At 39.1% G+C, this 23,953-nt stretch overlaps 1 protein-coding gene across 1 annotated transcript; it reads left to right on the top strand.

The window, feature by feature from the left end:
• The first annotated feature begins 414 nt into the window (after window positions 1–414).
• On the top strand, window positions 415–21,478 carry LOC140492021 (serine/threonine-protein phosphatase 2A catalytic subunit alpha isoform). The gene is made up of 7 exons (XM_072590647.1): window positions 415–759; window positions 13,776–13,985; window positions 15,426–15,599; window positions 15,950–16,039; window positions 16,123–16,284; window positions 19,252–19,370; window positions 20,257–21,478. Exons 1-7 carry the CDS (start codon window positions 658–660, stop codon window positions 20,327–20,329), a joined length of 930 nt encoding a protein of 309 aa, XP_072446748.1. The 5' UTR covers window positions 415–657; the 3' UTR covers window positions 20,330–21,478.
• The last annotated feature ends 2,475 nt before the right edge of the window (window positions 21,479–23,953 follow it).

The raw sequence follows: 23,953 nt of genomic DNA, 5'->3' as shown, positions 1-23,953 counted from the left end.
ACAATGATCATAGACAGTGAGATTGGACCACTCAGTGACCATGGACATGTTGGTCTGTGCAGTGACCATGAACATTGCCACTGGACTATACAGTGATCAAGGACAGTGACAGTGAACTGTACAGTGATCATAGACAGTGACACTGGACCATAACAGTGACCAAGGTCAGTGACAGTGAATTGTACAGTGACAGTGTACTCATGGACAGTGACACCGGACCATACCGTGACCATGGACAGTGACAGTCAACTGTACTGTGACCATGGACAGTGACACTGGATCGCACATTGATACTCTGTCACACGAAGCAAAGATATTGGCGTCTGGGCGCATGCGCTGTGCTTCACTCTCCTCTTTCCCCTGAAGGGGGCGGTGGTATTCACGCGCATGCGCAAAGCTGATTGCAGCGGGGTGGCGGCCATTTTGTGGGATAGGGATCCAGAACCGGAGGGAGGCGAGGGTTTTGATCAGCTCCCTACGGCACACTGCCGCACCGGCTCATTCAACAACGTATTTCTCCTGTTCGACAGTTTTCTTTGGAAAAAAAAATAACAAAAAGAAACGTACACACAGTTTCCAAATACAGGGTGGTAAAACTGCTCCTTTGACATAAGATCCGTCCTGTTGCTCCAGCGGGTACTTGGGTAAAAGGGAGCGATGGATGAGAAGGCGTTTACCAAGGAGCTGGACCAGTGGATCGAGCAGCTCAACGACTGTAAACAGCTGACCGAGAGCCAAGTGAAGACGCTATGTGAAAAGGTGAGGCCGCGAAACCGGGGGGGCTTTATCTCGACCTTGTTTGGCGAGTGGCTCAGTGACTGGTCACCGTCCCCAGTGGGCGGCCTAGTGCCCGAGCCTCGGCGGAAAATGTCGGCCGCCTCTGATTGGAGCTTATTAATGCGGCTCCCTCACCGGGGGAGTTCCTTAACCTCGGCTCTGGGAAGGAAAAAAGGAATGCTCCACCGTAGGCTTGAGAAACGTGGGTTTATTTGCCGAGGCTCTGAGGGTAGGGGGGGGGGGGGGGGGGTGAGCCGGCTTGTATTTGTTGCGGAAAGTCGGCTTTTACGGCAGAGGAACCTAAAATGGCGCCTTCCGGGGCTGCGCTTCCAGCGGCTGGAGCCCAGCAAAATAAATCCATTATTGTTCGAGATAATAACATCAAATACAGCTCACTCTCTGTCTCCACCTCATCCCCCAAATAGAACATTAACCATTTTCCATATTTCGCATCTCAGAATAGGACATTTCGAAATTTGGTGTTTTATCGTCTTCATTTTTAAGTTCTGTGTGATCTTGAAAATTATAATATATATTAGAATAGTTCGTAAATTCGATATTGGAGGCTGTCACTCTGAGTATTTAATCCTTTTGTGTATAATCTTATGGAAAGTGTATGGTTATTTGAATACGTAACAGGGGAGAGCAGGAAGAAGCGTCTTGAATAGATTGAACTAGTAACAGGAAAGAAAATGGTTTTATGTACTGTAAATTGCAGTGCAGCACAGTATTGAAGTATCAGTGCTGATGCCCTGAGAGATTTCCGTCATTTTGGTATGATTAATGTAAATCAACTGTGTTCGTAATGCTCGCTGGAATTTGGGAGTAGATAATTCTTTTAACATCAAATGCTTTTCCTTGATTTGTCAATGGTGTGTCATAGCCTTTATTACTTACACCATTAAGCAACAGTGGTTGGTATAGAGGAAGGTGTGTGCTTTAAAAACAAATTGACGTCATTGAATGGAATGCACATACTTACATTTTTAGTTAAAAATCACACAACACCAGGTTATAGTCCAACAGGCTTAATTGGAAGCACACTAGCTTTCGGAGCGTCGCTCCTTCATCAGATGATAGTGGAGGGCTCAATCCTAATAAACAGAATTTATAGCAAAAGTTTACTTTGGTGTAACTGAAATTATGCATTGAAAAATTGATTAAGTCTTTCATCTGTTTGAATACTATGATAGTTTCATTTCTTTCATGTGTAAATCACAAAACCTTTTTTAAAAAGAAATTGCATTCTCCGGTTAACTGTTAATAATGGGTGATAGCTAGACAATATGTTGAAGGTGCTAGCCCCCTGTGTTCTCTGTCTATGCCATGATGTTTAGATTGATTCTAATCTAAAAAGTGAGATAATGGAGTTTCACGTGAATGCGTGCAGTTTCTGAGCTCAGAGATTTACATGAATGCATGCTCAAAAACTGCATGCATTCACGTAAAACTCCGTTATCTCACTTTTTAGATTAGAATCAATATAAACATCATGGCATCGACAGAGAACTCAGGGGGCTAACACCTTCAACATATTGTCTAGCTATCACCCATTGTTAGCAGTTAACCTGAGAATGCAACTTTAAAAAAGGTTTTGTGATTTACACATGAAAGAAATGAAACTATCATGGTATTCAAACAGATGAAAGACTTGACAATCAATTTTTCAATGTATAATTTCAGTTACATCACACTAAACTTTTGCTATAAATTCTGTTTGTTAGGATTGAGCCCTGCACTATCACCTGATGAAGGAGCGATGCTCCGAAAGCTAGTGTGCTTGCCTGTTGGACTATAACCTGGTGTGAGATTTTTAACTTTGTACACCCCAGTCCAACACCGGCATCACCAAATCATTACATTTTTAGTGCGTTGTTGATTTCATTGGTTTTCAAAGTTACTAAGAAAACAGCTTTTTTGACATTGCTGACATGCTGCAATATGTATTGTGCTTTTGAAAGAAAAAGCCTTTTGCCTTTTTATTTTATGAATCAAATGACAGGTATTTCCTAACATTGAACCTAAAAATATTATCAAATTTCTGCCACCAACCCCTGTTTGTGTTGAATTCCAAATTCAGAATGTGATTGGCAGCCTTAAGAATTCAAATATTGATCATATGAATTGTTGGATTGTAACATGATTTTTGTTGGATCATTATGTATAACTGTTGATCATTTTATTTGATTGGCTGATAATGCCTTGTGGAGTGGCTTTGCCATTTTGACTTGGAGATTTTTTTTCTGTGTACCTCTAAATGGCAGTGCATTCAAAAATTGTGCTTGAATTACTTGCCTATTTGACTTTGGCAATCAAGGCCAGAAGTTTGACCATTTAATGTTAAATAGTTATTTTTTTCCCTCCAAGTGTGTTTTAAGTCTTTTGGATTGGCACATAATTACTGTTATGGTAAAATGTCTGTTAGTTGCTTAGCTGGCAGAAAATGTAATTACTAATAACTTCAAATCTGAACTTCCTCAGTGACCAAAATGGAAAAATTCCTAATTTTTTTGTTGTTTAACAACGAAAACAGGCCCAAACAAAAACAAATTGCTGGAAAAGTTCAGCCGGTCAAGCACCATCTGTGGACAGACTCAAGAGTTAAAGTTTTGGATCGAGTGACCCTTCCTCAGAACGGAGACTGACCCTTTGGTCCAACTCATCCATGCCGACCAAGTTTCCCGAACTAAACTAAACTAAAGTTTCCTACTTTCCTTCATTTGGCCCGTGTCCCTCTAAATCTGTATAACTCTGTTCACCTTATCTATGCCGATATAAGGTTACTCCTCAGCCTCCTGTGCTCCGATGGGGAAAATAATGTCCTGGCCTATCCAGCCTCCCCTTCTAATTCAAATGCTCTAGTCCTGGCAACATTCTGGTAATTCTTTTCTGAGCTGTCTCCAATTTTGTAATATCTTTCCTATAGCAAGGCGACTAGAACTATACAGGGTACTCCAGAAGAGGCTTCACTAAGTCCTGTACAACTTTAACATGACTTCCCAATTCCTGTACTCAGTCTGAGCAATGAAGGCAAGCTATGTATCTGAACCCCGAGGTGTCTCTGTTCAACAACACTACCCAGGGCCCTGCTATTAACTGTGTAAGCCCTGTCCTTGTTTTCATGTCAGAGGGATTAGATTTGATTCCCTACAGTGTGGAAACAGGCCCTTCAGCCCAACAAGTCCATACTGACCCTCCGAAGTGTAACCCACCCATTCCCTGACATTTACCCATGAGTAATCCACCTAACACTATGGACAATTTAGCATGGCCAATTCACCTGACCTGCACATCTTTGGACTGTGGGAGCAAACCAGAGCATCCGGAGGAAACCCACACAGACAGGGGGAGAATGTGCAATCTCCACACAGACAGTTGCCCGAGCCAGGAATCGAACCCGGCTCCCTGGCGTTGTGAGACAGCAGTGCTAACCACTGTGCCGCTCCAGTTACCAGAATACAATACAGGTAGCCCCTGCTATCCAAACGTGAAGCGTTCCCAGGAAACATTTTGTCAGCGAAAATGGCGTGAAGTGTGTGATTTATATGGGAAAAGGTTTTTCAGAAACACAAAAGTCCTCTTTGGATTCGCAAAAGCAGTTACTAATGTTGGTCTTTCATAAAAGTGAAATTGCGTAATGTGTACATTGAAAAGTGGGGAATACTTGTACCTTAAATTTATCCAAATTACACTCCATTAGCTGTTCCTCAGCCCATTGGCCCATTTGAATAAGATTCCTTTAATCTTAGATAACCACCTTCACTATCAACTACATCACCAATTTGGTGTCATCTGCAAACATACTAACCATATCTTCGATATTCTCATCTAAATTGTTTATATAAATGACAAACAAAAGTGGGCCCAGCACAGATTCCTGTGGAACAATGGTGCTGACTGGCATCTAATTTGAAAAATAACAACAATCTACTGCTATGCCCTCATCAATCTTTTTGGTTACTTCCTGTTAAAAAAAAACAAGCTTGTGAGACCCTATTTCCCATATATAAAGCCATACTTCTAGTCAGTCCCTGCCTTTCCAAATGTGTTTAAATCCTATCTCTCAGAATCCCCTTCAACAACTTGCCCACCACTAATGTCAGACTCACTGGTCTATTTTGAAAGATGTAAAACCTTAAACAGAATAAACTCCCAGGGCACTTCACTAAAAGCATTATAAAAGAAAATATTACCTTTACCTGCAGAAGACATATTTGGTGAGGTGATAAAAGACTTGGCTGGTGTAGTTTTTGAGAAGTGTCTTCAAGGTGGAAAATAAGGTAGAGGTTTATGCATGAAATACCAGATCTTAGGTCCAAGGCCACTAAGGATGTAGCCACCAGTGGTGGAATAATGAAAATCAGGGATGCTCAAGAGACCAAAATTAGAATGCTGCGAATATATCAAGGTTATACTGAAGGGGATTCCAGAGGGCCAAGACCATTAAGGGATTTGGAAACAAGAATGGGGACTAGGATCATTCCAGATATTTTTAATCAAGCTAATCAGGTGGGACTTGAATCTGTGGCGTAGAGGTAGGGACATTATCACTGTGCCACAAGATTTATGCTGGGAGCATTGTATTGTAAATCAGTAAGCATACATTAATAAGGAAGTGTAACCATGTAAGTTAACACAGGCAGCAGGGTGTTTAATGACCTTATATTCATGGAGAATAGAACTTGGGAGATCAGAAATGTGTTGGAATGTCAAAGGCATGAAAGAGAGTACAGCAGCAAATGCTGAGGATGATTTTGGATTATGTTTAAGGTGGGAATAGTAATTAGTGATTTCACAAATAATGTCAGAAGCTCACCTAGGGAGTCAGCTATATCCCAGTGTTTTAGTACCATGTACTAAAACAGTTTTCAATGTTTTCTATAACACAAAAATAAGGTACAGTAGATCCTGCGGGCAGTCTGAAACCAATGTAGAAAAGGCTGGAAATACTGAGGTTGGGCAGTATCTATGGAATGAAACAAATTAGTGTTTCTGGGAAAGATTTTCTTTCTAAGAACAGAATTTTATTTATTATAAATTTGATTTTACTCTTGCAGAACGCTAAATTTATATGGCCATCTGGATGATCATGCAGGATATTGGTGGTGATGTTAGTTTCAATTTTTGTTTTCTATTCACTGCTCTTGGTTGTTTGAGGGCTGACAATTTGATATCCTTTACTGACATCATGTTTTTTTTGAGACACTAAAATGAATAACCTGCTTTGTCATCAAACAGGAATAATTATTTTTCCAAGTTAGATTCTAAAACATGGAGCTGTGGTTGTTTTAATTCAAGGTATGGTAGGAGTCACACAACACCAGGTTATAGTCCAACAGGTTTATTTGGAAGCACTAGCTTCTGGAGCGCTGCTCCTTCAGTTGGTTGTGGAGTATAAGATCGTAAAACACAGAACTGAGATTTTTAACTTTGTATACCCCAGTCCAACACCGGCACCTTCAAATCATAGTATTCTAGGAGTAGATATCAAGACCAAATTTGTCGTATGCTGGAGACCTAAAGAACTCTTCGTGGAAGGATTCAGAGATAAACATGTATTGAGAGGGATGGAAGATTCATAGACTGAGCATTTAATGTGAAGAGAATTAATAAATTAGAGGGAAGTTGCCAGTAAAACAAGGTTGGATTGATAGAGGCAACTATTAAAATGAAGATTTATCAAAGGGAGACTGAGAGGAATGTGGGATGGATAATAGGTACTTCTGTTTAAATGTTCAGTCACTGAAGTGCAGTAAGCAAAAAACCATGCTTGGATGTTTGAATCTGAGTCTACAGAGGTTATACTGCTTAAATATTACAGTGTGAAGAAACATAGCTTTTTAGTCAGTCCATAATTAAAACAGATGGTAACAAAATGTATTGCATTCTCTCTAGGTAAGGTGAATGTAGAGTATCAAAGTAATCCAAAAGATTGTAATTTTATCACACAAATCATGAAATGAACAATAGCGTTAAAGTTTAGTGTTTCAAGAAGAACTTCCTACCAAGTGTACTGAATTTTTAGGAAATCTGTTTGTCAAGGTAGAAAGTGTATGTAGGGATTTTTGATGAATTTATTTAGATGCTAAATATGGAAAGCATCCAGGAACCTTAAGTAATGGCTGTAAGACCCTATAGCTTCAAAGATCAATCTGCCAAATGCTGTTACCTTTCCATACAAACTGTCATACATTTTTTAAAAACTCAATTTTGCTCCCAATGTAATTTCAATATAGTGAGATGTCGTACCTTTTACAATGGATTAAGATTTGAATTGACATGGTGTTACCTTTCCTGTAGCATAGGAAATGTGTGAACCTTAATTTGGCTGGCACTGTTTATTCTGATGAGAACTGAAGTTGAGATATGACATTTCCCATCACTTATTTTGATTACTACCGATGTGATCATTATCAGAAATGGGGCTTTTATTGAGGTTATTAGTCTAATAGTCAGGGCTTTGTGCCTTTTGTAGGACTTAAATGGAATATTTCAATTAGAGAGGGGGTGAGGAGGTTGGGAATACACATTGTTTGCCTCTTATTTAAAATTCTGAGGGCTTCACTGAGTCAGCATTTTTCTCTCTAGAGACATAAAAGCTCAAATTATAGAGGAATCAGATACTTTTCCAAAAGTGTCAAGATTATTTGACGTTTGGGGAATGGTAATGTCATAGATATGGTCTGGACTAGTAATTGAAACAAACTCGGTTACGGACATTTGAGAATTGGATTGTTTTGAAAGATGGTTTTTAATAAAAAGCAGATTGTCTTAATAACCTGACTTGTTTGCTATTAATTTTTGGGGAAATAACTCTTATTTTTATGTGGTCTGGTCATTCCACGATTTTAGTCCTCAACCACATGGGTGACAAAAACAAATTGCTGGAAAAACTCAGGTCTGGCAGCACCTGTGCAGAGAAAGTAGAATCAAGTTTTGAGTCCAGTGACCCTTCAGAATCACTGGTGAAATGGTCTAACAAATCACCTTTATTTAAATGTTTCAGGTCTTTGAGGAAAGGCTCATGAAAATTATAGATAATGTCTATATTACTGGCATTTAACTATCTTTGTAATTCTAATTGTTTTAATTTTCTACTTAGTACTTCTCTGAATTTTTGTCTGTTGAGTTGCTTCATGATTATTACATGTTCACATTTTTAACCTGACTATTTAGTCATCAGTGTTTCAATGCAGTTTGTACAGCAGCTTCTACTTGGGTCTTTGAATGTATTTGTGAATGCAACACAGTTAATGTATCTATGGGTGGAAACGAAAGGAATCTTGATCTACTCTGCATTTATTGCTCTCTCTCACTCGCTTTCTCCTCCCCACCCCAAAACGAAGGGTCATCCCTCAACAAGGAGAGAAGGCATAAGTTACAGTTTAAGGCTAACTTGCTCAGTTGCCAGCAAGGTTTGGGGCATTGTACACTTGCCCACAGTTTGACCTTTATAGTTACTGTGGACCCAGGAAATAATATGAAAGAACCTGCCTGCTTAAATTGGCCACAAACAAAAAGATTAGAACGCACATTCATTAAGGGGCTGTGTCATGCATGTGGATTGTAGACTTAAACCCAGAGGGTTATTGTAATGTTTGAGGTGCCACATTTTGTAGAGACATTAAATAAATACCTTGGTCTGCCTCTCATTGTGAAGTGTGCAAGTTGACGATTACTTTCACCTACACTAAACTGGACTTTTAAAGTAATTTAACAGATGCAGTTTGCTTTGTGGTGTGCTGAGGCACTTGATGAATTTCAGCTTGCATATTGTCTATCCATTCTCTCCTAAAGAAGGACTAAATGGAGTTGAGTCTTTGAATGCATATCATCAAGTTACCTCCAGTTTTAAGTAATGTGTCAGAGCAAACCTTTAATTGGTTGCTTATCTGTCATGGGGCTGCAATAATAAACTGCTTGATTAGATGCAAGTGTGATAGAAAGGGAACCAAAAGTGGTTGAGGAGCATGCATGTGGATATGTGTGATTTTAAAAAGTTTTTCATGGTATTCAAAGATAATGTGTCTGCTATATTAAAAATAATAATGATTGCAGTTGTGAAATCACCTCCATGAACCAAACATCTGTAGCCATGGTACAACGAGATGACTCAAATGGGTTTAGTTGGAGAACATTAAAATGATTTAAAGTCATAAAGTGCAGCATAACAATTCACCTTTTATCCTCATACTAAAAATCCAGCTGCTCTTTTGGCTTAATTATTTTAGACTTTTTCATATTAATGCAATCCAAGTAGAAATGAGGTACAATTTGGATATTAGCAGGCTGCATACTGAATACCCTGCACAACTGGATGCTTACTTGGGTAACAAGAGTAAATGTTTTTATTTTGGTTGGAGTAAAAGAGTAGGGATTGTATTTGATGTGGCTTGACTAGCGCAAAGAAATTTTTTTGTTGAAAGACAGGAAAGCAACCCAACAGAGGGCAATGAGGTAGTGCAAGTGTTATAAGAGTCACTTGCAATGAGAAGGTGCAAGTCGACCCACTGGTACCACCTTCAAAACACTGGAACCACCCTTAAGAATGAATCTCGTAAACCGGTAGAAACCATCTGCATTAGCAGAATTTAGATACTACATACTTCAGTATGACCGTTCTACTCAACAGCAGGATTCTGCTACTCATCCTGGTCTGGGAGCATTCACACAAATATGACAGATTTCCATCTCTGGGAAGTTTGGGCTATTTTTGGAATATTGAGCCCACTCATTTTGACTTGCTCTGATAACCTTTTATAAATATACTTATTGATGAGGTCTAGTGGCTGATGCTGCATTAGTATTAGTAAAAACCCAACTGATTCTGATCTGCATGTGACATCAGTTGTCATCAGTTGATTGTGTGCTTTACCAGCACCACACATTTTGACTCAGAATTCCAGCATCTGCAGCCTTCATTTTCACCTGATTGTTAATGCTGTCCATGATAGTACTTGAAGAGTTGACAAATAATGTGACTTTATTTACCTATTGACTATTCTTTTTAATCAATATAATTGAGCTTTGAGCTGCATGGAATACTTTAGGGTAGTAGCAATTTCGTTGTAACTCCATCTTGAAGCTGTTAGGTTCTCAGTTGTCTAATTATTTTGATTTGGCATAACTGATTCTGATCAACTGCAGGAAACAGGTGAATTACACGTTTTGTGGCTGGATAATGCTTTGCCACATTCAACCTTTTGACCACAATTCAGAATCTTAATAATGTGATTGCACTTGAATTTTAACTGATGGGTATGGAATTCTTCAAATCTAAGTGATATGACCCCAACTATTCCTTATGCAATGGCACGCTACGTAAACATTTAAAATCATGTATATGTTAATTTGTATATATATCAGCAAATGTAGCCCTTCTTAATTTAAGCATTGATGTGGTAGCAGTTCTTTTCAAATCTCTAAGTCCATCACATGTTTTAACAGGATAAATATAAATACAGCTGATGGAGAAAAAGGAATAGAATATGTTCACCAATGTCATAACTAGATTAGAATACTCAAATCTTAACCAAAGCTACATTCTGCCCTTTAATGTGATTCCTTGGAAATTTAGCAATTAAATTTATGGCGCTTCAGAATCTGTAAATGTTTAGAGCAACTAATTGAAATGTATTTGAAGTAATAAATTCCAATAATGGGAAAATTGTAAAATATTGAATAATTACACCACGAGTCTTTAAAGTTAGTCAATGCCAATTAGAAAGACAAATTTGACCATTTTGTTCTGGGCAACTCACATGGAGTATTTTGATGCCTAGTAAGGTGGGGCTGATCTGGTTTATTTTTCTATTGAGAAATGTACTAATGTAATTATGTCATTCATCTAAAAGCTGGTAAAACATGGCTGATGAGTGCATGTGAATAAGCATAGTTTAGCAATATTTTCCTACTTTTTGTTTGGAAATTTAGAGTTTCAACTGTTACTAAGTATCAACTGATGTCTTTAATTTAGTTATCAGTTATGCCATTGAAAAATGCATACAGCTGTTACTTTACAGGTGGTTGATTTTTATAGCCCCATGGACTGGCTTATGGACATATTCAAAGCATAGCAACTGGTATTATTTTCTTGCCAGAATGGAACACTGCCTTTCCCAACTTAATTTCTAAACTGCTTCAGATTTGCTCAATAATTTGTATCTGCGGTATATAGTTGACTTTTCTGAGGAATGGTATTGTTTTTGTGTTGGTTCTGGGATTAACTTTTGGGAGTTGAGAGGCAGTAATATAGTTGAGCTGTTTCAGATTTAGATTGGAAAGTTTATCAGGGTTTCTTCGCATGAAAATTTAGAAAGATACTAGTTTGGTGATTTTGTTCAAGCGTTTATTTGGAAATGTCAATTCGTCTTTTGAATTGAAACCTTTTTGAGGTAGTTTATTTTGGCATCTTCTAATAGTAGATTTCCTGAGAATTAGTCCAGGATTTGTACCAAGAGGGAAGAAAGCTGTTACTTCACAGTTCTTTAGATGTGCTGATTTCCATAGGCCCTTTTATAGCTTTTAGCGATCAAGCTGTAGAAGCTCCTTGGAAAACAGGCATGTGCATGTGGCTAGGTGACTTAAAAGACGACAAAGAAAATGAAAAAGGAAAGAATGGATTTACAAAATGCTTTTTCAGAATCATTTAGTTTATGCTTTCCTTTATTGGTCAGAGCATGGAGTATAGGAGGTAAAAACAATGACTGCAGATGCTGGAAAGCAAATACTGGATTAGTGGTGCTGGAAGAGCACAGCAGTTCAGGCAGCATCCAACGAGCAGCGAAATCGACGTTTCGGGCAAAAGCCCTTCATCAGGAATAAAGGGCCTTGAAGAAGTTTTCCTCCTCTAAAGCTTTATTCCTGATGAAGGGCTTTTGCCCGAAACGTCGATTTCGCTGCTCATTGGATGTTGCCTGAACTGCTGTGCTCTTCCAGCACCACTAATCCAGTACATGGAGTATAGGAGGTGGGAGGTCAAGTTGTGGCCTTCAAGACATTGGCTAGGCCACTTTCATGTGCAATTCTGATCTCCCTCCTAGAGGAAGGATGCTGTGAAACGTGAAAGGGTTCAGGAAAGACTTACAAGAATGTTGCCAGAGTTGGAGGATTTGAGCTATAGGGAGAGGCTGAATAGGCTGGGGCAGTTTTCCTTGGACCGTTGGAGGTTGAGGGGTGACCTTATAGGGGTTTATGAAATCATGAGGGGCCTGGATAGGATAAATAGATAAGGTCTCTTCCCTATGGTGAGGGAGTCTAGAACTTGAGGGCATAGGTGTAGGGTGAGGGGGGTGAAAGATCTAAAAGGACCTAAGGGGCAACTTTTTCACTGCAGAAAGTGGTGTGTGTATGGAATGAACTGCCAGAGGAAGTGGTGGAAGCTGGTACAATTACAACATTTAAAAGGCATCTTGATGGGTATATGAATAGAAACTGTTTAGAGGGTTATGGGCTAAGTGTTGGCCAATGGGACTAGATTAATTTAGGATATCTAGTCAGCGTGGACTAGTTGGACGGAAGGGTATGTTTCTGTGCTGTACATCTCTGACTCTGTGACTCTAGCTAAAGTGTGTAACAGACAACAAAGTCATCTTTAAAGTGTAGTTATTGCTGTAGCTTAGAAGTCCACTCAACTTCCACAACAGTAATGTCACAACCCAACCAGAAAGTAATTTCCTGTGGTTCAGAGATGAATATTGCCCTTGACACTATGCATAACTCCCCTTTTACTTTCTTTATCTCATTTGAAAGGTAGCATCTCCAACAGTACAGTATTCCTCCAACTTTGATTTCTGTAGTCAAGCTTTCGAATGGACATGAATCCTGAACTTTGTGATTCACATACCAGCCATGGCTGAAAATGAACTGATTCCTAAAGTATCAAATCAGTTATCCAACATGAATCTTCATATTGAATTACTTTAGCTGACTTGAAAGACTAAAAATATTCGTGAGTTGGCAATCTTTGTGCTGTATCTCTGACTAATTTTAGAATTCTAAAAATATTCACACTGGTTAGCATCTCCTTGAACTATCAAATATTTGAAGGTCATGAGATGCACAATGTCTTTAGAAGTGGTTGGGCTGAAGGGTCTGTTTCTGTGCTGTATGACTCGATGCAGGAATCCTCAAATTGGAGTAAAATCGGTGAGGAAAGGGGAATCTGGCACTTGCTACTTTCAAATGTACATAATATTGGCAATCAGCATCCATATTTTACTTTAAAGAAACTAGTAATTGGTTGCTGGGTGGATTGAATTTATTTATATCATTCTGCAGTTGCTGGAAGGGTAACATTTTTACCTTCTATCTGTGTCTGTGGAAAAAATACAGATATGAATATGGGAATTTATCATATGCATGATGTAGTGGAAGAGCACACCAATGTTGGGGCATAAGTTTTAAAATGAAATTGATGGTATTCACTAGTTGAGAGTAAATGGTAATAGTAACCATCAGAGCTTAAAAATGTGTTGCTGGAAAAGCGCAGAAGGTCAGGCAGCATCAAAGGAGAAGGCGAATCGACATTTCGGGCATAAGCCCTTCTTCATAGTAACCATCAGTTAACTATTCAAAATGAAAGATCAAAATGTAAATCCTCTGTATCTGCGATATTATGACTCATCCATGCCAAAAAATAAGTAACATCAAAAATCAGCACTGACAGGCAAAAATTTTGTATCTGTGATTTTTATCCTATTTTTAATGTTTTAAACAAACTCCACATTTGTGAATTTCTGCTTTCATGGGGGTTCTCTGATGGAACCCTTGCAGATACGGAGAAATGACTATGATTTTGTAAAGTCATGACATTTTTGAAGTTCAGAGTAAAAACTTGGAAATATAAAAAGTTGTATCTTTGATTCTTGTACTTGAAATTAATATTGGTCATGTCTATTTTTGGAAATACTGAGCATTGATGCTAAAGTCAGCAACTGCAATGCTTTATTTAGTTGTGCAAATACCTTTTAAACTAATTTCTTCAATTTTTCTTTTAGGCTAAAGAAATTTTGACAAAGGAGTCAAATGTTCAAGATGTGCGATGTCCTGTCACAGTCTGTGGAGATGTTCACGGGCAATTTCATGACCTTATGGAACTTTTTAGAATCGGAGGGAAATCACCAGACACAAATTATCTTTTTATGGGAGATTATGTTGACAGAGGTTATTATTCAGTTGAAACAGTTACACTCCTTGTAGCTCTTAAGGTATCTGTAACTTCTGTTTATAAAGTGTTAAAATTCTAACATGTTCTGATAGAGTCTATGAAGTTAGCTTTGCTATATAATGTAGCAGATTTGATACTGCTGATTAAGTTGCTGAATAACTCTTTGAAGTATACAGGAGGTTCTCGATGTATTAATGCAAGCCCTTATGGGGTGTAATTTTAAAAGATCTGACATACGAATGTTTCCTGTACTTGCGATTGGTTGCATTGCATTGTCCTGCATTGATGTTATAGAATGGAATTTTACACTACAGGTTGTTCTGCCATAACACACATTTCGTTAACGCAATTGATGAATTGGGGGCACGGTTTCTAACGTGCAAACTTTTAAAACGTTAATGTAATTACACTGTCAACACCTTAAACACTGTTTCTAAAGTATGGTTTTTCTCTAACATGAGGTTGCACAAGAATGCAGCATCATGTTATAGAAGGATGCTACTTGGCTGGACTGGCTCCCATTTACAGATAAAAATCAAGGTATAGTAAGTAAAATCTCCAAAATAATGCTTTGAGGATCTGATGACTGGAAATCATAGACCTAGTGTTCTGATTTGTGGACAAATTGACTTATGCATGGACTCCAGAATGGAACCTGCTCTCAGCCCGGGGACCTCATTGTACAATATTTTTGATAATGATTTGTGGTTTCCCTATTTAATTTTCTGTCATAATATTATGATACTTTTAGAGCATTGTTTCCTTATATTGAGTTTCTGAAGTATAGTTCTTCGGTATGTAGTGATGAGGGCAAGTTTCTGTGTTCTCATTTCAATATAGCAGGGAGGAGTGGAACCTTAGATGCAGGTCACTTTACCCAAAGGTTCCACATTATATTTATGTTCTACAGTTGTATGCACCGGATGTTTTAAAGTGACTGTACATTAATAATGTACTTAATTGTTTCATGAGTGATTTCACCCTGAGAGCTATTTCTCCATTTGGTGGTTTGTCTCCTTTGGCAGGTAGGGAAACACTCTCATGAAGCTTTTTTCCCCCCAAAAAGGGGGTAGTTAGATTTCCATGTGATGTTTTAAAAGTTTTATAGATGGCTGTCACGAAGATGAAACTGTTTTCTAATCTGTACTACCTTGTAAAAATATGGCCATTATCTGTAGAAAGTGTTAAAACAACATCAAAGTAATTTTCTAGGTTGGAATCGAATGTCAAGCCTTGGGTGGAACGTAGAAATTTAGGGTGGCTGAATGCTAACAGCATCAGTCTCTTAGTGAAATTAGTCTATCCGTTTCTAGGTTTGAAAAAAATCTTGATTTTTATTATACGAAGAGTGTTTCAAAAAGTACACAAACTCACTGTTTGCCTATATTTATTAACTCAAGGAATTACAGCACTTGTTTTTACTGTCACATTAGATGTTAATGTCTGTGGTTTTACTGATATAAAGGTGATTTTGTTTTAGGTACGTTATCGTGAACGTATCACAATACTTAGAGGGAATCATGAAAGCAGACAAATTACACAAGTATATGGTTTCTACGATGAATGTCTAAGGAAATATGGAAATGCCAATGTGTGGAAATATTTTACAGATCTCTTTGATTATCTTCCGCTCACTGCCTTGGTTGATGGCCAGGTGAATAGCTTTTCAATATGTGGATTTAAGGCCAGACACTGAAATCTATTTGTGTAATAGTAGTATTTTATGCAGCCTGAAAATTTAAAATTGGTGGTTTAGTTAGTTGTGCGGTAAAGGAAAAATATATCAAATCAGCTTATTTAATATGATTCACATGTCAACATTGTACATTTATTTACACTAATTGCGAAAAGATTGCTTGCAACAGTGCACTGGCCCCATCCTTATCTGCTACTAACAAAATGTAAATCTTTTGCTATGATTTTGAAAGCATGCAAAGTTATTTATAAAAGTTCAGGCTGTTGCATGTTTTAAAAATAAATGCTGCTCCTTTTCTTCTCTGATAGATTTTCTGTCTCCATGGAGGCCTTTCGCCTTCTATAGATACACTGGATCACATTCGAGCACTTGATCGCCTTCAGGAAGTTCCACATGAGGTATGCTTTCAGAATTGTTAGTATTTGCTGTCAGGGTGGCTAATGAAAATTCTGGTTCTAATTTTTTTGCCTCTTGTTTTCAGGGTCCAATGTGTGACTTGTTATGGTCCGATCCAGATGATCGTGGAGGTTGGGGTATTTCTCCCAGGGGTGCTGGCTACACCTTTGGTCAGGATATTTCTGAGACATTTAACCATGCTAATGGCCTTACATTGGTCTCACGAGCTCATCAGCTAGTAATGGAGGTACAAGGCACACGTTAATATTTTATATGTACGAAGAATAAATCTTGCCCAAAGACATACAGCATTATGTTATACCTATCATCTAAGGAAGTGAAAACAGATTCTTCAGTGCTAACAAATGATCCATCAAGTTTTTATGGTCCCTTTTTGGGGGATGGAGTCTTTTCTGTTGTGGGCTTGCAGGACTAGGGCCTCAAATAGTAGGGTAAAGTGTATGTAGGAAAAGAAGGAACTGGATCTATTTAGGCGACTGAATTACTGCTGGTCAAAACTAATAACCACAGATGAATGAAGACAGTCTAGGTAGCACAGAATCCCCCTGAGATTAAGGATCACTGATATGTTGAAGTTGCCATGTATGGCTTGGACAGCAATGTGATTTATGGAAATGGTTCTACCCTTGTTATGACTCATGAGGGTAGTGCACTGGAAATCAAGTCCTGCCATTCCTGGAGTTATCACAGAAGTGAAAAAAAATTTAAAAGTATTCAAGATTTTCAAAATTACCTGACTTTCAAACCCAGACTACTGGAAAGCACAGAGCAGGTTTCTGTACTACACAGCAATCAGTACATATTACAAGTAAATAGACTAGCTGCAAGTAAGCTGTTGGTTTGTAATACTCGCAGTTAAACTGTAGCAACCTTTTTACTGCCAATTCCGCATACGTGTGTGCACAGGCAAACAAATGGGGTAAATAGTTTGCAGGCAGAGGGGGAAAAACTGAAAAGGTATTTCAGTGATCTTTGTTCCCACACACAGTTATTGAGTTGATCCTTATAAGTCTCTTGTTTGCCAGTGGGTTGCCCCAGTTGTCTGTCTTTGGATGCTTCCACTGGTTGTTAAGAGACACAAGGTTGGAGTGGTGCTGGAAAAGCACAGCAGGTCAGGCAGCATCCGGGGAGCAGGAAAATCGACGTTTCGGGCAAAAGCCCTTCATAAGGAATAGAGGCAGGGTGCCTGCAGAGTGGAGAGAAAAATGAGAAGGGGTGGGAGTTGGGAAGAAAGTAGCATAGAGAACAATAGGTGAATGTGGGTGGGGATGGTGGTGATAAGTCAGAGGGAAGGGTGGGGGAAGGTAGCAAAGAGTGCAGTCGGTGAATGGGGGTGGGGTTGAAGGTGATAGGTCAGAGAGGAGGGTGGAGTGGATAGGTAGAAAGGAAGACAGGCAGGTCGGACGGGTCGAGAGGGTGGAGCTGAGCTGGAAGGTTGGAGCTGGGGTGAGGTGGGGGATGGGGAAACGAGGAAACTGGTGAAATCCACATTGATGCCATGGGGTTGAAGTGTTCCGAGGCGGAAGATGAGGCGTTCTTCCTCCTGGCTTCGGGTGGTGAGGGAGCGGCGGTGGAGGAGGCCCAGGACCTCTATGTCCTCTGCAGAGTGGGAGGGGGAGTTGAAATGTTGGGCCACAGGGCGGTGGGGTTGATTGGTGCGGGTGTCCCGGAGATGTTCCCTTCAGCGCTCTGCTAGGAGGCGTCCAGTCTCCCCAATGTAGAGGAGACTGCATCGGGAGCAACGGATGCAATAAATGATTAGATTAGATTACATTACAGTGTGGAAACAGGCCCTTCGGCCCAACAAGTCCACACCGACCAGCCGAAGCGCAACCCACATATTGGTGCCACTGCAGGAATTGCAAGACCTGCGCCCATGCCACCTCCCTCACCTCCATCCAAGGCCTCAAAAGGAGCCTTCCACATCCATCAAGGTTTTACCTGCACATCCACCAATATCATTTATTGCATCCGTTGCTCCCGATGCAGTCTCCTGTACATTGGGGAGACTGGACGCCTCCTAGCAGAGCGCTGAAGGGAACATCTCCGGGACACCCGCACCAATCAACCCCACCACCCTGTGGCCCAACATTTCAACTCCCCCTCCCACTCTGCAGAGGACATGCATGTCCTGGGCCGCCTCCACCGCCGCTCCCTCACCACCCGAAGCCTGGAGGAAGAATGCCTCATCTTCAGCCTTGGAACACTTCAACCCCATGGCATCAATGTGGATTTCACCAGTTTTCTCGTTTTCCCCATCCCCCACCTCACCCCAGCTCCAACCTTCCAGCTCAGCACCGCCCTCATGACCTGTCCTACCTGCTTGTCTTCCTTTTCTACCTATCCACTCCACCCTCCTCTCTGACCTATCACCTTCATCCCTACCCCTATTCACCTATTGTATTCTATGCTACTTTCTCCCCCCCCATATCTCTCCACTCTGCAGGCACCCTGCCTCTATTTCTGATGAAGGGCTTTTGCCCGAAACATTGATTTTCCTGCTGCTGGGATGCTGCCTGACCTGTGCTTTTCCAGCACCACTCTAATCTAGACTCTGGTTTCCAGCATCTGCAGCCCCTGTTTTTACCTAAGAGACACCAAGGTGACTAGTTTACATGTAAAGTTTTTCTCTTATCGGTTCAAAGTCACAGCTTACAACAGCTGTTGCAGGAAAGATAAACTTGTTTTAACCAGATTTAGTGAGTTTTCTCTGCAGAGAGCAGAGACATCATTCCCAAGCTGGGGAAGAACTAAACACCTCTCTCCAAGTAACCTGTTTGCACCTCCAAGCTGTTCAGTTACAGCTTGTTAAAACAGTTATATTTGATGCTTGGCATTGGTGTCAGGTTACTTTTCAAAATTGCAGACACCCTTTCAAACGCTGGCTTCAAAATAACTTTCTCATTTATTTTCAGGTTTTAAACATGTAAAGTAAAAGGGCATGGTCCTTACTCCACAAGTGCATCCAATCTAACAACAAGAGTGCTATAACCACGTTGGCTGTTGATGTTTATTTAGAGTGTCAAACAGTAGCCCTCCACTGAGGACTTTGGTTCTTTGTTATGTGTATACTTAGACTTGGTGCCGGGGAAATAAGGAATCATTGAACAGGAACATCTGTGTTCAATGTGTTTTTTCTTGCATTGCAGTAGATTCTCTGAATCAATGTTAATAACAGAATTTTTGTTAATAGGGTTATAACTGGTGTCACGATCGTAATGTAGTAACCATCTTCAGTGCTCCAAACTACTGTTATCGTTGTGGCAATCAAGCTGCAATAATGGAACTTGATGATACCCTTAAATACTCTTTGTAAGTATATGAAAGATTAAATATTGTACATTGTTCTCTGTCAGAGTTGTATAAAGACTAATTCATCAGTAAATTTTTTAATCTTAGCAATTTTTGGAATTTAGTTGTAAACTAAGGCTTCATTGTAAGTTGTGTAAGAGAATTGCTGATTCTTGGGTGAGAGCTGAGCGGATTTTGAATACTATTTTGAATTGAGAAACTTGCTGACCTGCCAACAGTTGTAATTCAGTTCCATGATTTTTTTTCGTGTTCCCCAAATCACTGCAAGGCACGTGTGATTCTTACAATATGAAATACTTCAATGTATTTTTTTCCTGAGAGTTGTGACGTGCCCTTGTTCCTAATTTGCTCACTGGCGGGGAAATAAAATTGCCATTTGTTCACATTAAAGATGAAGATTTCAGTTTTGCCTCACCCTTTACTGGCTGCTCCTTTTCTAGGCTCTGCACCCACTACCCATTTGGTGTGCGCACCTCCATGTCCACCCAATTCTTTTCCCCCTCATTTCCCAAAGTTTCCTTCTCTTCCTTGGCCCAAGTCAATTGAATTAAGTGGTGCTTTTTTTCAGGCTTTGGATCAGTGGAAATTTTGCCTAACCATCCATGTGGCTTCACATTGCTTGTTAGTTTTAAGAGTACATCTGTTTCCATGTATATTTAGCTCTTGCTTTTAGGATGGAAGGAGTAAAGTTGCTTTTTTCCTGTTTGCTTGTTTCTCAATCTAATGTCATAATGTTACGTGGTCAGATTTGTGGCTTGTACTGTGACCAGTCACGATAATATTTGCATTAGTCTCCTTGAGCAATATTTGAGGCAACTAGTTTTAAGTTTTTACTTATGGACTGTATATTTGAATGATAAAGTGTTTGTTTTTCCTATTTCAATAGCCTGCAGTTTGATCCAGCGCCTCGCAGAGGTGAACCACATGTTACCCGTCGCACCCCAGATTACTTCCTGTAAAATCTTATGTACAGTATTGCCATGAATTAAAAGTATGCCTGACAAAATTGGAAGAGCAACAGTAACTTCAAATTACAAGAAAGAGTCTCAAACGTTCAGAAACCTGTCTTCACGGACCAAAAGACGTGCCATAATAAGTACAAACTCTGCAAATATCACATTGTTCCTTTTGAGCACCAGTTCATCAATGCATGCTGATGTGTGAAAGTTATGGGTTAAGAGCCATGGTTTGAGCCTAGACCTGTTTGTAGACAAGTTACTTTTGCTTTTTTTCCCCCAGAGATTGCAGAGATAAAGATGTAAACATTAAAAACTGCACCTCGTGATAATTTTTCTTTTAGCTATAGCGTTACTAAGCATGACTTGTAGATAAATAAAAATAGCAGTAAACAATCAATGGAGCTTAAAAGAACATTCGAAAGTATAAAGGTCTCTTTATTTGTGAGAGTACTGAAATCTTGTTTCAGGGAATACTGTTTAATTTAATTTCTGTCTCTACTATTTTTCCCTTATTTTGTCATAATATGGATATCTGTTTAGTTGTACGAATCAAATCATTCATTCTTTCCTCTTTATGGAATCATGACAGAGGTCTGCTACTTGTTGTTTTTCATAATAAACTTGTGACCTAAGAATTGAAATATTTCAAATTTTAATTGTATTTGAGATTGAAGAGCAAATGCCTTTATGTAAAATGCTACACCAACACATTTGAGTTTATACATTTATATGTATTAAAGGCTCCATGTTAAAATAATAAAGGCTGAAAATGCAGGTTATGTTTGTGCATTTGAGAGCAGGCCTACGAGGCTTATTCGCATCTCTCCAATATCTTGATGGAACCTTATTGAAATCTGAGGAAAATACATAACATATCCATAAATAACCAAAGTTATGAGTAAAATCACTTTCCATTGACTGCTGTAATTGCTTTTGGCATGTGTTGCAGTTAGTTTTGAATCACCAAGACCATAGTCAGTATTGTAGTTTCTCATACTTTTCTTAAGCCAATCCTCCTTAAAGTTTTCTCTGGTAATTGATGCCCTGAGTTCCAAAGACAGAATATTCAGTTGTTACTTTTGTTAGTCCAGCGCAATCCAATCTGAACAAAAATAGCCAATTTGCCTTGAATAAAATATTTGCCTCTGGCTTTTTGGTAGTTGTGCTAATTCTTTTAGGCTCTGTTCATGGCTCTTAAAGCAAGGCTTTTTTATTTGCTTACTTTAACACTTAATTCATTAATTCATGGGACCATGGAAATTTGGTTGAGGTGCCATGTTCTCCAGTGCCCTCTTAAAGACTCTTTGTGGTTGGCCCAATATTTGGTTTTATTTTTCGTGTCTGCCTCTCATTCTCTGTGAGCACCCACTCTTGTATCGCAATGTGTGTTTCTTTTCCTATGGGAAATGGAGTAAAGATGTCAGGGAAAGCTAGAACACATCAGAAAGCTATAAAAGAGTATGCTATTAGAGGAGTAGCAGGAAGATTATGTGTAACGTGGGCCAATTTTTTGTAGATGCTGTGTAAATTGCTGTTTTGCTGAATTGCAGGATCATAATCGATAGCAGCTTTGTGCTGTTAACATTCAACTAGAACAATAGGCACTGAAGATGACATCTGGCTTCTGTGGGCCAGCATACAGCACTGGAATTGCATTTTTGTTGCCGGATGTTACTGCTAATTTCTAATTGAGTAACAATTCTACATTAATACATAAACAATGATTTATTTATTGACACTTGCTAATTAATTTTCTAAATGTTATAAGAGAAGAAAATGCATGTGCGAGGTCTTCATTGCATGATTGAATAGTGAAGCTAGTTAACAGCAAATTAAAAGAAGCTTGTTATGATACATTTGCCAGTTCATGTAACTGAATGGTGTGTCTTTGATCTACCCTAGACTTCTGAATATTTTGAGCAGTTGTTATTGGAAGCTTGACTTGTGCTCGTATCCTTCAGAGATAAGATCTTTGGCTTGTTATTTACTGAACTGTCATGGCTTGTTTCATATAACAGCAACAGAAGTTTCCCATGTTTGATGGGATCTGGAGGCATGTAATTGGGATTTAATTATTAATGCCACTCTGTTCCCCCAGGGTAAACATGTAGGTAAACCTCCCCCCCCCCCCCCCCCAAAAAAAAAGAAAGTAATAGCAGTGGATATTGTACAGTCGACCAGCTGAGGGAACATTCTGCCAGTACAAGGTTTTTGAATCCAGACCAGCTTTGACCTGAATGTCTATAAGGGATGAGTTTTCATATGCTCAGTGGGAACAAAGTCGTTTGTACTAAATTATTAGGCACAAAGGCCAGAACATCATTTGAGTTTGAATGCTGAAAATAAAGTGATGTTCCAAGGTTAGACTAGGAGATTAATTTTTAATAGTCATGTGAGCTGTATTCTCTAATTATGTGAACTTTATTTACATTAGCTATCTTAGAATTCTGGACTTGGCTTATTTTTCTCTCAAGTTTGAACATAAGCTGAAACTGACCTGATCCGGTCTGTGATCAGGCTATGTCGTTCATACAATCTTCTTGTAGCCGAATAGTGTGCCTACAAAACTCTTTTCTGGAAGCTTAGCCAACTCCATAACATTCCAGTTCATGTAGTTGTGTATTAAAACGAGGTGAACTCCTCTATGTACTTTCATTAAACAAGTCAATTCACTTAACCAATCCTTTTAGTGGAGTTGTCATTACAGAAAATTTTCATTACAAAGTTTGACCAGATTTCAAGGTGTATGTTAGTTGCTTTTCAACATTCTGGCCATCCCTTTTATAGCATTTCATCAGTGATAATTTGCATTTTTTATTTTCGTGGAACCATATAACTGAAATTTGTTGAACAAATTAAAAAAAATATAAAGATCATGTGTGTGTATTGTAATCTGGTAGGTTAAATATCACTTGAGTGCTACTGAGCTGATGAGAAAATACCTCGAATGAATATCTTTGACCTTGCATATTACCCAAGTATGAATGCAACTTCAGGAGAATTGAAAGGTGGAGGAACATTACTAAATCCATTTTTATTTGTCAAGATGAATTGAGCAGAAAAGATGCAACCTGAAAGGTTTCTCACCAGTCACCATTTTCATTACAACAAAATCTGGTTTCACTGAAAATGGAAACTGGAAACTTTGATCAATCTGTTCAGACGTGCTGTGTCACAACTCTGCTGTTGGTGGGACTTGAATATGGATCTTCTGGGTCAGAGAACTACCATTGTGCCACAAGATCCCATCAAGACGTCTTCTATGTTGGTATTTAGAAGTGGTAATTAAGGACAAAAGCAGGTCACTTGGACAAGTGTGGAATATTAGAGGAAAGCCAGCAATGCTAAAGTCAAATTGAATTTAAGTAACTTGACTTGAGTATATTTAGTGAGGTAACAAGGATTGATGATGTCAATGGATTTTAATAAAGTTCTATGTAATAGGTTTCCCAGTAAAGTTGTGAAAGCCTTGGAATGAAAGAGAGGCAATTTGGATGTGGAGTTGGTTGAGCGACCGAGCAGTGTGGATGAGCAGTTTTCAGAGTAGAACAAAGTATATAATAAGATGCCCAGGGTTGGTGCTGGCTCACTGCTTTTTGTGATATGTTAATGACCTACACTTAG

The sequence above is a fragment of the Chiloscyllium punctatum genome, chromosome 20, assembly GCF_047496795.1.
Source record: "Chiloscyllium punctatum isolate Juve2018m chromosome 20, sChiPun1.3, whole genome shotgun sequence".
In the NCBI taxonomy this organism is placed as follows: domain Eukaryota; kingdom Metazoa; phylum Chordata; class Chondrichthyes; order Orectolobiformes; family Hemiscylliidae; genus Chiloscyllium; species Chiloscyllium punctatum.
This window is presented reverse-complemented; position numbering and strand designations above follow the sequence as displayed.

Excerpts from the sequence above, each read along its gene's own strand:
- LOC140492021 (XM_072590647.1), top strand. The coding sequence starts at position 658 with ATGGATGAGAAGGCGTTTACCAAGGAGCTGGACCAGTGGATCGAGCAG. Across the intron at positions 16,040-16,122 it reads TTCAGGAAGTTCCACATGAG|GGTCCAATGTGTGACTTGTT; the intron begins GTATGCTTTCAG and ends TCTTGTTTTCAG. Across the intron at positions 19,371-20,256 it reads GATACCCTTAAATACTCTTT|CCTGCAGTTTGATCCAGCGC; the intron begins GTAAGTATATGA and ends CTATTTCAATAG.